General features: G+C 42.4%; 1 protein-coding gene across 8 annotated transcripts in view; it reads left to right on the top strand.

Moving 5' to 3' along the window:
* Positions 1 to 15,032, top strand: part of RAPGEF4 (Rap guanine nucleotide exchange factor 4) — a 328,719-nt gene that overhangs the window by 308,904 nt on the left and 4,783 nt on the right. For all 8 annotated transcript variants that reach the window (XM_027964849.3, XM_060411105.1, XM_027964848.3 and 5 more), the window contains 3 exons: positions 1,676 to 1,726; positions 2,499 to 2,586; positions 3,003 to 3,067. In XM_027964849.3, coding sequence (XP_027820650.1) covers positions 1,676 to 1,726; positions 2,499 to 2,586; positions 3,003 to 3,067 — 204 coding nt within the window. The remainder of the gene's footprint in view (positions 1 to 1,675; positions 1,727 to 2,498; positions 2,587 to 3,002; positions 3,068 to 15,032) is intronic.

Here is a 15,032-nt window from a genome sequence, read left to right as displayed (position 1 = left end):
CTCCTGCCTTTGACCCCAAAGCCAGCTAAGTAAAGAAAGAACTAGAGTGACAGACATGACCCCAAATTCCATCAGCTCCTCATTTTATAAGTTGTCTGTGTTCACGGAGAGTTAGCACTGAGCATGGTGATTTGAACGCTCCATGGGGCCTGAGACCCTTGTATCCCTTGATGTCCATGCCAGCCTTCATCCCTTTGAACTTCCCCACTGAACAAGGATATCAGGTTTCCCTGAAACCCAGCTTGAAAAGAGGCGCTAGGACAATGAGTTTAGAGATTATGAGGATACTAGTTCCTAGAAACAAAATAAGATGTTCTACAGTGTTTAAGGGCTTCCCCAAGGCCTCATCAGCAAAGAATCTGCCTGCCCAGCAGAAGTGGGTTTGGTCCCTGGATCAGGAAGATCCCTTGGAGAAGGAAATGGCAACCCACTCTAGTATTCTTGCCTGGGAAATCCCATGGACAGAGGAGCCTGGCAGGCTACAGTCCGTGGGGTTGCAGAGAGTCAGACATGACTCAGCAACTAAACAAGAACAGTGTTTAAATGGGAATAGGTCAAACCCATTCACAGAAGAGAGAAAAAAGAGAGAGAGGAGCTTCGAAGGGATTGCAGAGGCCTGACAGGTGAGTCAGCTGTTGCCAGTGGACGTCACTGTGTGAAGTAGAACTGAGCGGGGCATTCGAGGCTGCAGACTTGGTCAGCACTTTGGTGGTCTCGAACGGGGAACATCACGCTGCTCTTTGTGTGGCCCTGTCAGAAAAGTTCAGCTTTACTATGGGCTCAGGACCTAGCAAAGTGAGAACCAACAGATTAAAAAATGATTCCTCACTGACCTACTGGTATAAATGTACGGGTACAGGCAATGGTTTCGAATCATCTGTCAAGATAAAACCATGAGAAGTTACTAAATTGATAGAATGATCAATTTTTGTATTAGAGCAGGGCAGAGAAATCCTGTGGGAGAAACGCTTGTGTAGGAAAGCATAGCGCATAGAAGAGAAGCAAGAGAAAAGGAGGCAGGAGGCAGGAATTACAGAGGCTCTGACCGTCACCAGCAGTGTGGCTTTGGCATGTCGTTTAACCTGATGGTTAATTTCTTCTGTCTATAAAACACAGGTTTAATCTAGCCAAATAAAGATGTATTGAGCATTTACTATGTGCCTGACATACTGCTGCTACTCTGTTAGGCCCTGAGAATACAGCCGTAAAAAAAATGGATAAAAATCCCCGTTCTCTTATAGGTTACATGGTAAAGGGAGCGGAGGGTTGAACTAGGTAGTTTCTAAAACTTTTAATTGTAATCATCTCTGGTCTAAATTCTTCATTGTGGGAATTTGAGAGTTTAAAACAGCGGAGGGGCAGGGGTTAATGCTGAGCCACTTGTAGTCTGGGAATATGGCCCTCTTTATGAATAATCCATTTCAGAAAACATTATAGAAAGCAGTAAGACCAAAAGCATCCATAGTTAATTTAGGTTCAACTAAGGTTAGGACTTTTAAAAGATGAGATCCCTAAGATTATCCTCAAATGACAAGACAGATTACAGTCTAGCCTGTCTTAGAGATGTTTGATTAAGAGCCAAAAGAAGTACATTTCCCCTAGAAATGGTAACACACGATACACGTCTAAATATTGAATCTGACATATAAGCGTGGCATTTTCATTTCATTAACAGAAACTGCCAAGCAAGTTCAAGAAGTTCTATGCAGAGTTTGAAAGTTTAATGGTAAGTGACAGTGGCTCCTTTATTCCATTCACTGTCTGCATTAATCCAATTTCTGATTAGCTGAAGTTCTCATTTCAGAAATTTTATCTGTCCTTGTATGACTTTAAGAAGTTTATGACCCCATTTTAGTGCTGCTAAAACAAGCATGTCTGACTAATGAATGGCACTCTCAGGTACTAACTTAAAGAGGACTTATGTCCCACATAAGGTCAATTTGTGTAACTAAGAAAAGCAGTGTAATGGGCTCCTTTCCATCCAGCACAGGTTGGCTAGGGTCTGGAAGCTGCATTTTCCTTGGCTTGCCAAATTATTTTTCCCCATTGGTAGGGAGGTGTTCACAGAAAAGGAGTGAGTGGGACTTGGCAGGAGTCATAGGAGAGTTTCAGAGAAGGCAAGTCAAGACTGGCAGCGCAAGGCAGCTGGGAGGGTGAGCTGGAAGGAGGCCGTGCTCCCAGGAGAAGGGGACTCTTGTGGTTGGGGGTTGTTTAACATTTTGTGTTGGCTCTCCAAGGGGATCCCTTCCCTTAATCCCTGGAAGCGTATCTTCCTTTCAACGAAGAAAGGAAACAAAAAATCTATTTATTTTTCTGTCATACGGGAAGTTGTTTTAAAACAAAAATCCATTTGTTTAACCAAATTTACCTTTCTTTTGTAGTTACACTTGATTCAGAACTACCTGATTGGGAGATGACAAAGCTGGGTTGGGTTAGGAGGTAGAAGGGGGTGGTGTACATCTCCCGAGTCCTTAACCAGCATCTCTGTTTCTCTAAAGGATCCTTCAAGAAACCACCGGGCCTACAGGCTGACAGTAGCCAAACTGGACCCTCCTCTCATCCCCTTCATGCCTTTGCTCATTAAAGGTAATTCCAAGGAAATGCACAGGACGAGCCAGTGATGAGTGTACGGGGAAGAAAAGGAACAGGTGCCTAATCAGATTGACCTCCTTGGGAAGAATGATCTGAGCTTCCCACCTTCCTCAGCGTCTCCCCTCTGCCCAGACTTTTCTGAAAGGGTTGGCAAGATTATTGCAGGAGCAGGGAATCTGTGTGTGGTTTGGAAGACTTGAGTGAAATAGAGGGTTAGTTTGGAAATTTTAACTAAGCTCAGGTAAAATGCTTTTAGAAAGTTAAACACCTAACATAAAAGGAACTATTATCGGCTTTTTTCAGCTGCAGTGTTATGCAAATCCTTCCGCATAATCTAATGGTGCTATTGTGGTTTCTTTGTATGACATATTTCTGTTAGTGATTAGAATGTGACTTTTATTTCTTTGCAGATATGACATTTACTCATGAGGGGAACAAGACGTTCATTGACAATCTAGTAAACTTTGAAAAAATGGTACGTGTACAGTATTGTTAACCTTAACCACGATGTTTTTTAAAAATAAAAATTTGCATTTGTACTAATAAAAGAAATAATTTCCAAATACGCTGCCACCTTGAAAAGCTAGTTACACATAAAGGAGTTTTGAAATACTCGGTTCAAATTGGCTACCTCGTTTAGTCTGTCAGTCACCTTTGTGAAACTGAATAGTGTGTGCGCTGCGGCCTCAGCGGCAGCTAGCTTTTTTGCTGTGTGCCTCGTCCTTGGCTGCCTGTTGCTAAAATGCACGAATGTTCCAGAGTGACTTCCATGTTGTTTTGTTGTTTGTGGAGCTAGACCGCCCCAGGATGCCTTTGAAATGTTGATATGCCGAGGCTGACTTTAGTGCATGTAGGTAAAAGGCCGCTCTACAGAAGATCTTTGTTATAGAGTAGTCACCTGAATGTGTATTGCTTAGTCCAGAGTTCAGGGCGGGAACTTGAGAATCTTCCTTAACTGAAAACAATTTTTTAAATAAGGAACAGTTGTGTGGAAGTGGTGCCTATTCACTGTTTTCCAGCCGCCCCCACCCCCCGCCAAAAGCATTCGTTACTTTGCAGTTAATTTTCTCATCTTCTGTGAAGCAATAAGGCAGGTCTTGCCAAAACCTTTCTTTAGCGACATAGTGCATGTTCATGGAATGCTCCATTGTCTTCTAAATCCCTTGGCCGCAGCCCGCATGGATGGGGAGGTGCAATACTATCTCTGTGTGGATGAGCACGTGCCCAGGGTATACTTTGCAGCGGTGAACGTGGCACCACAGGAAAAGCCCAGGGCTGAGAGTTCAGGAGACATGAGAATCAGCTTCATCACTTTGTAGCTGTCCCTTAAGTTCTCCATGGGTCAGTTTCCCAAACAGAAAATGGGGATGGTGTCCCCCCACCCCCTGGCTATCCCTGGGGAATCATTGGTGGGGCCAGGGTAATTAACTATTCCTGGAAGTCATAGAGTGTTATAAACATTCTTACCAGAAAAATTGTTCTAATTGTTTCCTGAAATCCAGCTAATATGTGTGACTCTGGGAGAATTGAAAACATCCCACACTCAACCTGTAAAGATCATACCGTTCAGCTTTGAGAATGAGCTGACTGCAAAGCTCAGCCTGGTAAAGAACAGCAGCAAGTGCTGGGCACCAGGTCCTGCATCTTAAGCTTCTTAGGAAATGGCACCTGAGTCCACACTCCTTAAAGATACCCTGTGGGGTGGTTTAGTCACTAAGTCATGTCTGAGTCTTGCGACCCCATGGACTGCAGCCCACCAGCTCCTTGTTCATAGGATTCTCTGGGAAAGAATACTGGAGTGGGTTGCCATTTCCTTCTCCAGGGGAATCTTTCCAACCCAGGGATTGAACTCAGGTCTCCCGCACTGCAGACAGATTCTTACCAGCTGAATTTGCCCTCTGGTACAGATTCTTTAAAGTCTGTGCTAGAGGGCAAATATTTCTTAGCAGTCTCCCCCTCCACCCATACCAAGGGTAGGGTGTGAACATCTCTATTGTTGTGTCAGTTTAATAATTCTATGATCAAAGTAAAAACAGTATTTGTTCACTTATTAGTGTGGAGAATTAAACATAGTTCCCTAATTTCTCAAGAGAAAACTTGTTTTCCAGAAATGAAAGATATAGCAAATAGGTAAAGAACCTTCCAGATCACTTAAGCAGAAATACAGAATCATTTAACTATAAAATATACATGTGCACAGAGGCGTAGAAGTCAGTCTCCTAAAGAGTTGATTGAGCTTTAGAACTTTTGATCATTAATGTTAACTGAAAAGAACAAACAAGAAAAGCAAAAATACCTGTCAAGGAGGATGAAATTTGTTTCCTCTGGATCTTTAGATCTTGGCGTCGCATCTGTAACCTGGGAAGGAAAAGTCAAGACCGTATTTAATGGACATTAAGGGAGTTCCCCTTCCCCATCTCTGTACTTCGTGCCCACAGCAGTGTGTTCTCACATGCCTGGCAGTGAGGAGACAGGTCCTTCACAGCCTGCTCTGACAGAGTCCACTTTTGCTTGAAAGCAACTGAAGGGCTAAGATAGCAGTTCAGCTGCAAAAATAGAAGCCTGAATTAATGATGGGTTATGCAAGTCTATTCCTTTCTCACTTAAATGTCTAGGTCTGGAAGTTCTGCTCTGGAAGCAGTCACAGTTCCAGCCTTCTCTTGTGCCATTTCACCTTCCATATGGGCCAAGATGGTGGACCAGCACCACCCTCATTCCAGCTAGAGGGAGGGGGAAAGGAAAAAGGTGAAGACCTGCTTCTTCCCTATAGGGATGTGACCCAGAATTGCACTTAACCACTTGGCTCACCTTTTATCAGACAAAGAAACACAGTTACGTGAAAAGAAAGAATGTGCAGCCCTTATTTTGGGTATCCAATGCCCCACTCAAAATTCAGTTCAGTTCAGTCGCTCAGTCGTGTTGCATGAATCACAGCACCCCAGGTCTCCGTGTCCATCACCATCTCCCGGGGTTTGCTCAAACTCAGGTCCATCGGTCAGTGATGCCATCCAGCCATCTCATCCTCTGTCGTCCCCTTCTCCTCCTGCCCCCAATCCCTCCCAGCATCAGAGTCTTTTCCAATGAGTCAGCTCTTCGCATGATGTGGCCAAAGTACTGGAGTTTCAGCTTTAGCATCAGTCCTTCCAAAGAACACCGGGACTGATCTCCTTTAGGATGGACTGGTTGGATCTCCTTGCAGTCCAAGGGACTCTCAAGAGTCTTGTCCAACACTCAAAATTAAGGGGTTGTAATTACTATGAAAGAAAAGGAGAGAAAGAACACTGCAAGAGCACTATTATAACCGTTCTCTGCTCCAGCAGTGATATATTTTATTTCATTTGATGAATCACACTGTGAGAAAGCTGCATTTTATAACTGCCCCTCTGTGAGTTAGGTGTTACTGAAAAATGAACTGGAATTTCAAAAAAGGGTTTGATTATGTTTTTTAAATCTGGCTTTGACCAGCCTGGCACTTGGTGCCAACTTTTCTAACCTTTTCTCCCCATAAGCTAGCCCACCCTGCTCCCATACCACCACCACGGCCACTTAACAACTCCCACTAGTGATTGCTGTTAGTGCTGTATTCCTGGGGAACGACGTGAGTGTTTCCCTTTCCAGGCTGATATCTACGCAGCTTCCCCCTCATTCATCAGCAAGGCCACAGTGGTGAGCAAAGCTGGCAGCCTTCATGGAGCTGGTAGGCTGTCTCCCTTGAGGGAGTCCCTGCCAGGGGCAGAAGTCACCTGGGTAGTTGGGGACACAGATGCTTTTTTTGGTGGCAGCATTGCACAGTCACAGTGAGCTGCCATGCCAATCCTAAGTATTTTTATTTTGAACCTCTTCACCCTTGGGGTATGAAATGAGGATTAGAGAATTTGTTGCATATTGGTTTTCAGGATTTATGAGTATGAACAAAAGAGAATTCACACTCTGATCCTATGCAAAAAAAAAAAAAAAAGACATTCTTTCATTTGGGGGAAACATAAAGGAGTATTCAAAAAAATGTTTGAATAAAGCCCTTTGTAGCTTTCTATGGCATACATGAATATTTATAACATTTAGGAGGTAGACTAGCAATGGATCAGAGGATAATATGCTGGCCGGCTGCCACTACCCCAGGCTGCATGAAGCATGCTGATAGCCACAGTTGCTGCTGTATTAGGAGGTTGCTTCTATTTCAGACATACCCATATTTAGGTGAACTTATTTATTAATATTATTTTAAGATAGTCATTTTATTTGGAATGAGAAGCCTGAGGCAAACCTCTATTCTTCTGGAAACATTAACAGAAGCTAATTCATAAAGGAAGAAAAATGTTTTGAATCATTATATTTGGGTATCACTAATCATGCTATTATATTATTAGCAACAATTTGTTTTCTATCATCAATAACATTATTCTAAGACTCATGGTGAGAGCCCTGGACTTATATCAAGCTATGGAAAAAAGAATCTCCAAGTAAAGCTCTAAGTGTTCAAATCTACCCATTTCCCAGACCTTTTCAACACAATAGAAATCTTTCAAATGACTTTGAAAGTTTACTTCTTTATACAGAATACACGATCTGGGCTAAATGTAGATTTTCCGAAGGGTATGTTTCAAAGCAATTAAATATGTGTAGAGTGTCTAAGCAAAAAATTTTGCTAGGAAATATAAAGAAATCCAAAAAGTAGCCCTTGGCTTTATATGCAGTTGAAAATAAACCATAACACACAAAAATCGATAGGAGATGTGAAACTAGTTCAAAACAGTAACAAAAGAGATGTCAGAATGGAGAAGAGTTTCTTCAGCAAGTTGCATTGGAAAGTCTGGGCATCCACGTATAAGTCAATGAACTTAGAACAATCCCTCACGCTATACACAAAAACAAATTCAGAATGGCTTAAAGACTTACATATAAGATGTGACACCATAAAATTCCTAGAAGAGAATGGAGGGAAAGCATTCTCTGACATAAACTGTAGCAATGTTTTCTTAGGTCAGCCTCCCAAGGCAATAGAAAAAGCTAAAATAAACAGTTAAGACATAATCAAACTTATAAGCTTTTGCATAGCAAAAGAAACTATAAACAAAATGAAACCTAAGGAATAGAAAATACTTGCAAATGATGCGACTAACAAGGGCTTAATTTCCAAAATACACAAACCACTCAAACAACTGAAAAATAACCAACCAACCTGAACAAAAAATGGGCAAAAGACCTAAATAGACATTTCTCCAAAGACGACGTACAGATGGCCAATAGACACATGAAAAGATGTTTAGCATCACTAATTATTTGAGAAATGCCAATCAAAGCTACAATGAGGGACCACCTCATACCAACCAGAATGGTCATCATCCAAAAGTCTACAAATAACAAATGCTAGAGCGGGTATGGAGGAAAGGGAACCCTCACACACTGTTGATGGGAATGTAAATTGGTACAGTCACTATGGAAAACAGGATAGAAGTTCCTTAAAAAACTAAAAATAGAACTACCATATGGTCTAGCAATCCCACTTCTGGGCATATATCCAGAAAAGATGAAAGATCTCATTAGAAAAGATAACACCCCAGTGTTCATAGCAACACTGTTTACAATAGCCAAGACATGGAGACAACCTAAATGTCCATTGACAGATGAATGGATAAAGCAGATATGATATGTATGTGTGTGTGTGTTAAGAACAGAATACTACTCAGGCATAAAAAAGAATACCATTTACAGCAACATGGATGGGCCTAGAGATCATACTACATGAAGTCAGTCAAATAAAGACAAATATCATATGATGTCACTTACATGTGGAATCTTAAAAAGTGATGCAAATGGACTTATTTACAAAGCAGAGACATAGCAAACAAACATGGCTACCAATGGGGAACCAGGGTTGAGGGGATAAACTGGGAGTTTGGGATTAACAGGTGCACACTAATATAGATAAAACAGACAAACAACAAAGACTTACCGTACAGCACAGGGAACTATATTCAATATCTTGGTAACAGACTATAATGGAAAAGAAAAAAATATAGATTTATACATGTATATGCATAACTGAATCATTTCGTGATACACCTGAAACTAATTTTGTAAATCAACTGTACTTCTATTTTTTAAAAAGTGTGAAAAAGCAAAATGCAAAGAGAGGTCACTTCTTGTATCAGAGAAAAATAAAACCGTGTTAAATATAATATAATATAATCAAATCCAGACTTGTTACCCTGAACACCCATTCAGCCTCATCTCACACTTCATCTTCTCTGTACTCAGTCCAAGTTAGTGAGACCAACCTGCTTTCCTTCCTTTCAGCCTCAGGGCTTCTGCACTAGCTGTTACCTTTGCCTGAAACTGTCTTCGTCCAGCCTTCACCAGCCTGACTCTTTCACATCATTCAGGCCTCAGTTCATGCGTCCCTCCCTCCAAGCAGTCCTCCCTGACCCCTCTTCAAACGTTCTACGCTCCACACCTTGCCAGACAGCTGATTCTCAACAGATAACCTTGCTCCAACAACTGGTTTCACCTTTTAAAATCATCTTTTATTGTCTCTCCATTGCTTATCTTCACTAGAATGGGAATGTCCTAGCCCAGGTATCCGATCTATTCAGTTCACTGATGTTTCTCTAGCACCAAGAAAGGTGTCTGGCATGTCCTAAGTATGTAAGAAATATTTGTTGCATAAAAGAATAACCCTATTCCGGTGTTGGACTTAGCGAGATAGGACAATACACTAAGGCATTTATAAAGGAATTTATGTAGCGATTTAACCCAAATGCATTTTTCTGTTTTATTAGAAAACCTGATTAAGCAGAATGTCCCAAGCACCTTATATTACCAATACATCACCTCAGTGGACACTGTTCTGTCCACCCTCCTCCCTGTGGGGCGCTATCAGTCCTTTAGTGCCCTTCCCTGCACACAGAGGTGCACAGTACTCTGCAAGTGCCCGCAGAGACCCCTGCGCTGCCACGTCCATGGGCATCGTATGTACAGTGTACCATGAGCATCATTATTACATGCTTGCATCTGTATGCCACTCACCTCTTAGATTAAAGATCTGCAGGATGAGACAGGAGCCAGGATTCTTCCTCGGGGATACATATACTGAAGACTGGCTCAGCTCCTGGGCCATTTTATCTTTTATCTCTGGTCCTCACCATGCGTTTATCTCCCCTTGGTTGCTGTCATGGGCACAATCTTAGCAGGTGACAGGCAGATATACTTCTACATATATATGTGGAAAAAAATTATTGTCCCAATATATGGGGATCTGAGTGAAATAATCAGAATGGTGTGAATGTGGTTTTACACATGGTAAGCTAGGAGTAATTGACTGAGGTCCTGTATCTGACAGGACAGGGGCAGAGTCAAATCAGAAGGGGCAGAGAGAAGAAAGGAGAGAGCAGTCTGGCAGACCTTTAAGAACAAGGAGGGCAAAGGTCTCAAGGGGCAATAGAAGGAAGGACATAAACTGTTGAGGGCAGGACTGCCTAATCAAGGGAGCAGGGAGGGAGCTTGGCCTGAGCAGAGGAAGGCTGTTCTGGCAACTGCTATGAAGGGGAGGCGGTCGGGAGAGGAAGAGTGCCAGGTGCTACCGCCTGGAGGGCCTGCTGGCTTGAACCTGAAAAGCAGCCACAGGAGTCTGCTCCCCTCCAGGGGCAGGAGAGTGAAGGGCGAGCTCGGCACAGAAGTCAGTACAGAGCTGGCAGGAGAGGGAGGTGGCTGGGGAGACCTGGTGGGCTGTTGGCCATCTGGATAGGAGTGACGGTATAAGGTGGCCAGCCCATCCTTGAGGGGAGGGTGCCAGAGAAGGTAAACAGGGAAGCCCAGACCCCAAAGACCCATCTGAGAAGATCCCTCTCTGACGTCTCCTTGGATTCAAGGGGAAGGAATTACTTGCCTCCGAGCTTGAGGGAGATTTGCACTGGGGACCACAGCCTCAGGGCCTCTCACATGGGCCAGGCTTGACTACCCACAGCTGGTCACTCCCTTGCTCGATGGCATCTTTCTGCTGGTCACTCTGCAACTCAGACCCTAGGAAGGACATCTGCCTCTGGGTTGCTCTGTTTGCAGCTTGATACAGAAATAATACTGATGGTATGCTTCCCTGGTGGCTCAGACGGTAAGGCGTCTGCCTGCAATGCAGGAGACCTGGGTTCGATTCCTGGGTCGGGAAGATCCCCTGGAGAAGGAAATGGCAATCCACTCCAGCACTCTTGCCTGGAAAATCCCATGGACGGAAGAGCCTGATAGGCTACAGTCCATGGGGTCGCAAAGAGTCGGACACGACTGAGCGACTTCACTTCACTTTCACTATTATATTTTATATATATTATATAATTTATATAAATATATTTAATATAATCAATAAATATCTGACCCAGGGTCACTGGGTATGCACTGTCTACACCTTTATCCAGACCAGACTCTCACGTTGGTCAACTGTCCCACTGACCTGCCCAATAGGACAGGCCCAAAGCCTGGGAGGTGCCCTTAAAAGGGTTGGTCTTGTTAAGACACATTCACCAGGTTATATGTGAGTTCTCTGGACTACTCTTGCAAATTTTCTTAAAATTTGAAATTACTTCAAAATAAACACTGAGAAAAAGAAAAAAAAAAACCTGAGGGTAGTTACAGAAACCTTGGCTTGCTACCTCATTTTTCCTTCCTGAGCTTCCCCGTGTGAGTTCACATCCTGAGGGAGATTCATCAGCTTTCAGTGGAGTCCTTCTCTCATCCCTGTAGGTGAGGGAAGAATTATGTATAAACATAATTCTTGCAAATAAGCTCTGAAGACCCGTATTTAGGATTAGTCTCAAGGAAAGTGGTGGTCCTGGGAGATTTGGAATGTGGACTCCCACAGGGAAGCCTGGCATTCTTGGTCTGCATACACCAGCATAGGCTGATGAGTGAACCCTAAGGTGGGGCCTTCCTGGGGTGGGGGGTGGGGGCGGTGTCAGAGTCAGGGCAGGTGTAGAGAAGGACCTGCTCTGCCCACCTGCTCTGATCCAGGTGCCTTCTAAAGGAGCATGTTCTCCTCACTTTGTCCCTGAATTACAATTCATTGTTTTAACAAAGCCAGTTGCTAATAGGAATGTGTCATAACCCCGGGTTTGCTGGGATGGGAAAAACAAAAAAAGATGAGAAGCTCTGCTTTGGAGTGATCAGGTATTTTCTCACCGGCTGGCATTGTAGGAAAGTTGCCTGGCCTGCTCCAGGCAGGCCAACCTGCTCCAGCAGGGCCCCAAAGCCTAGGGTATAATTTTTGGCTTCATCCCTGCTGTGGCAGTTGGATAATAAAGCCTATATCTTTTAACCTTAGTTTTTGCCAACTTTCACTGAGAATAGCAATGAATAAACAGTCACCTGCTGTCAAAAATGACACACAGACTTGAGTCTGCAGAAGAATAGAAAGACTAACTGGATGGCTTTTGGTGGTGATAAATGCAAAATTCTCTACATTGGTCCATGAAACCACCTGCACATCTACAGAGAAAGAAGTTCAGTGAAGATGGCTGAGAGGTTTAATTAATTCACTAGAAATTCAAATATCAGCAATGTGGCTTTGTTTTTAATTGTGGACTTCAATCTAGAGACCTGTCTAGAAGAGACCTGGAACTTATGAGAAATTGTTGAAGAAAATGGGGATATTTAGGCTGAACCAGAATAAATGTGGGGGTGAAGAGATGTCCATGATAGCTACCTTTAGGTATTTGAAGAACTGTCCTAAAAGAACTAAACATGTTTGTTGTTGCTTAAGAGCTTCAGAGATAGGATGCTAGGATAAATGGGGTGAAAAAAAAAGGGGCAAACACTTGGATTCAAAATGATAAAGAAATATCTAGTAGTCATAAATGCTGAAAAATGCAAGGGGTTGTCCTTGCAGGTAACGAGTTCCTTATTGCTGGATGCATTCAAACAGTGAGGAGCCAGTATCTGTAGGCAAGCTTTGATGGCATTATGCCCCTTGCTTGCTTGCTAAGTCGCTTCAGTCATGTCTGACTCTGTGCAACCTCATGGACTGCAGCCCACCAGGCTCCTCCATCCATGGGATTTTCCAGGCAAGAGTACTGGAGTGGGGTGCCATCACCTTCTCCACATTATGTCCCTGGAGATAGTTAAACAAGGGAACTTCTGAACCCTCCTGCAAACCCAGGAAAGCACCTGTAGCGTATTAAACATTGCATTGCATGGGTCAGTGGGTACAAACGAGGGTAGGGTTAAAAATATCAAGTTAACTCTTCTTTGGCCTTGAGAAAGCATTCTGTAACTGCACTGACCAGCAGTGCTAATGGAGTCCGGGCACTGTTACTGCTAATGTTACTTATTCTAACATTATTGTGCAGCCATCTCAAAAAGAAAGAATGGGCCTGGTTGCAAAGCCAGATTTGGATTGCAAAGTTAAACTGAAGTTATCTTTGAGTACAATTAAAAGAGATACGTCAAAATTAAAACCATTGTTAAAATTAATCAAAGATTTAGAAAGGTAGAATGAACTCCAGAGCTGGAAATTACTGATTTAAACAATTGTTCTCACATTTTAAACTACATAATGAGCTAAAAATTATGAAGCCTCAGAGTATAGCTGTAAAGAGTAGTCTTAAAACCAAAGTCAGAATGAAATGTTTTAGCTTTCAAAACTAAAAAGCAGAACAATTACTCTCTACAAAATGGTAGAGGAAGAGGTCTCTGACCCCTGCTAATTGTTTTATTATTCTTCAGAGGGGCATACTGGCAGCATTTCCCAGGGTTCTCAGTAATTACATTCCATTCAATATCTGAAGAATTACAATAATTCTACATGGAATATACTTGTGCCCTTTGGATGCAAAGCCTTTAGAGAAGTGAAAAAACAACTTAAAGTAAATTAGCAGGAAAATTATCATAGTTACTGTTTATTTCAGGGCTCCATATATCAGAGGCTAATTATACATTGTATGTTACGTTTTCTTGGAGGTATTTGTAATATATTTCTCATGCTGATCAATGGATGTGCTGGTTTTCAGGATCCTTTATGAAAGTGAAGTTCAAACTTTTCCGATTGCTTCTTTGTGTATGAGAAATTACCCACTGCAGACACATGTCCCTGCATGCTTGCCAGAGTCCTCAAAGCAGTAATATTCAGTGAGGCATTCTGAGTGTTCACCTGTGTGTACTTGTAAAGCTTCAACTCTTCTGTGAGAAACATTTCCTCCCAAATAAGTTATTTTTTTAACACTGTGTCAGTTTTCTCAGAGTCATCTTCTAATTTTGGCAAGCCGAGGGTCAATGAGAGAAGAAAGCAAGGACTGGAGTTAAACAGCCACTCAGAGATTAGAAAGTCTCTTTTCCTGGCCTTAACCTTATCGATTTTCTGCTCATGTTAGAATTAATCCACCATCTCTGAGGGACAACCTTGAGAGCAAGTATCCCTGAGATGCTATATAGAGACTGAGGGTCCCAGTTACTGTCAGAATGGCTGAGGCAAGAAACAGTGGCTCAGAAACAGCGCCTTAGCCCCATGTTTTTCCTCCATTTCTTTCCTCCTTTCTTTATTTTTAACTCAGTTGAGTGCAGTTCAATAGGTTTCCTTATCAGTTTTTATGGTAGCCAAAATTTAGGAATTAAGATTACTTAACGAACTGTGGTGTTGGAGAAGATTCTTGAGAGTCCCTTGGACTGCAAGGAGATCCAACCAGTCCATCCTGAAGGAGATCAGCCCCGGGATTTCTTTGGAAGAAATGATGCTAAAGCTGAAACTCCAGGCAAAGAGTTGATTCACTGGAAAAGACTTTGATGCTGGGAGGGATTGGGGGCAGGAGGAGAAGGGGACGACAGAGGCTAAGATGGCTGGATGGCATCACTGACTCAATGGACATGAGTCTGAGTGAACTCCGGGAGTTGGTGATGGACAGGGAGGCCTGGTGGGCTACAATTCATGGGGTCGCAAAGAATCAGACACGACTGAGCGACTGAACTGAACTGAACTGAATGACAAAATTAACAAAGGTTAAATAAATTATGATCCATCCACATGACTGAATACCTGGTTATTTTTAAAAAAGATTTTAAAGTGCAGATGGCATGGAAAGGTCATAATGCCATGTGAAACAATTCAAATCAAAACAAAAATATATATGACTTCCATTTTTTGAAAAAAAAAAATGCTTCTATATATTTATTTTTAAAATATTAGAAGGGAATGTACCAAAATATAGCTGAAGTTACTCTATGAAGCAATATTCTGTATGATTTTTACTTAGTTCTCAACATTTTCTAGATTTTGTGATTTGTCTGAAATGTGCATGTGTTACCGTTATAATCAGAAAGGATGAAGGAGGGAAGAGGGAGGGAATCACATAATTAAGGCTAGTGTTGAAACACACACTTTTGCTGGAAGATGAAAAAGGCTAATAATGCTTAGCGTCTAGAAAACTGGATGGAGATAGAACCTCTATGACTATTCTGCCAATATC

Source organism: Ovis aries, chromosome 2, assembly GCF_016772045.2.
Source record: "Ovis aries strain OAR_USU_Benz2616 breed Rambouillet chromosome 2, ARS-UI_Ramb_v3.0, whole genome shotgun sequence".
NCBI classification, from domain to species: Eukaryota; Metazoa; Chordata; class Mammalia; order Artiodactyla; family Bovidae; genus Ovis; species Ovis aries.
This window is presented reverse-complemented; position numbering and strand designations above follow the sequence as displayed.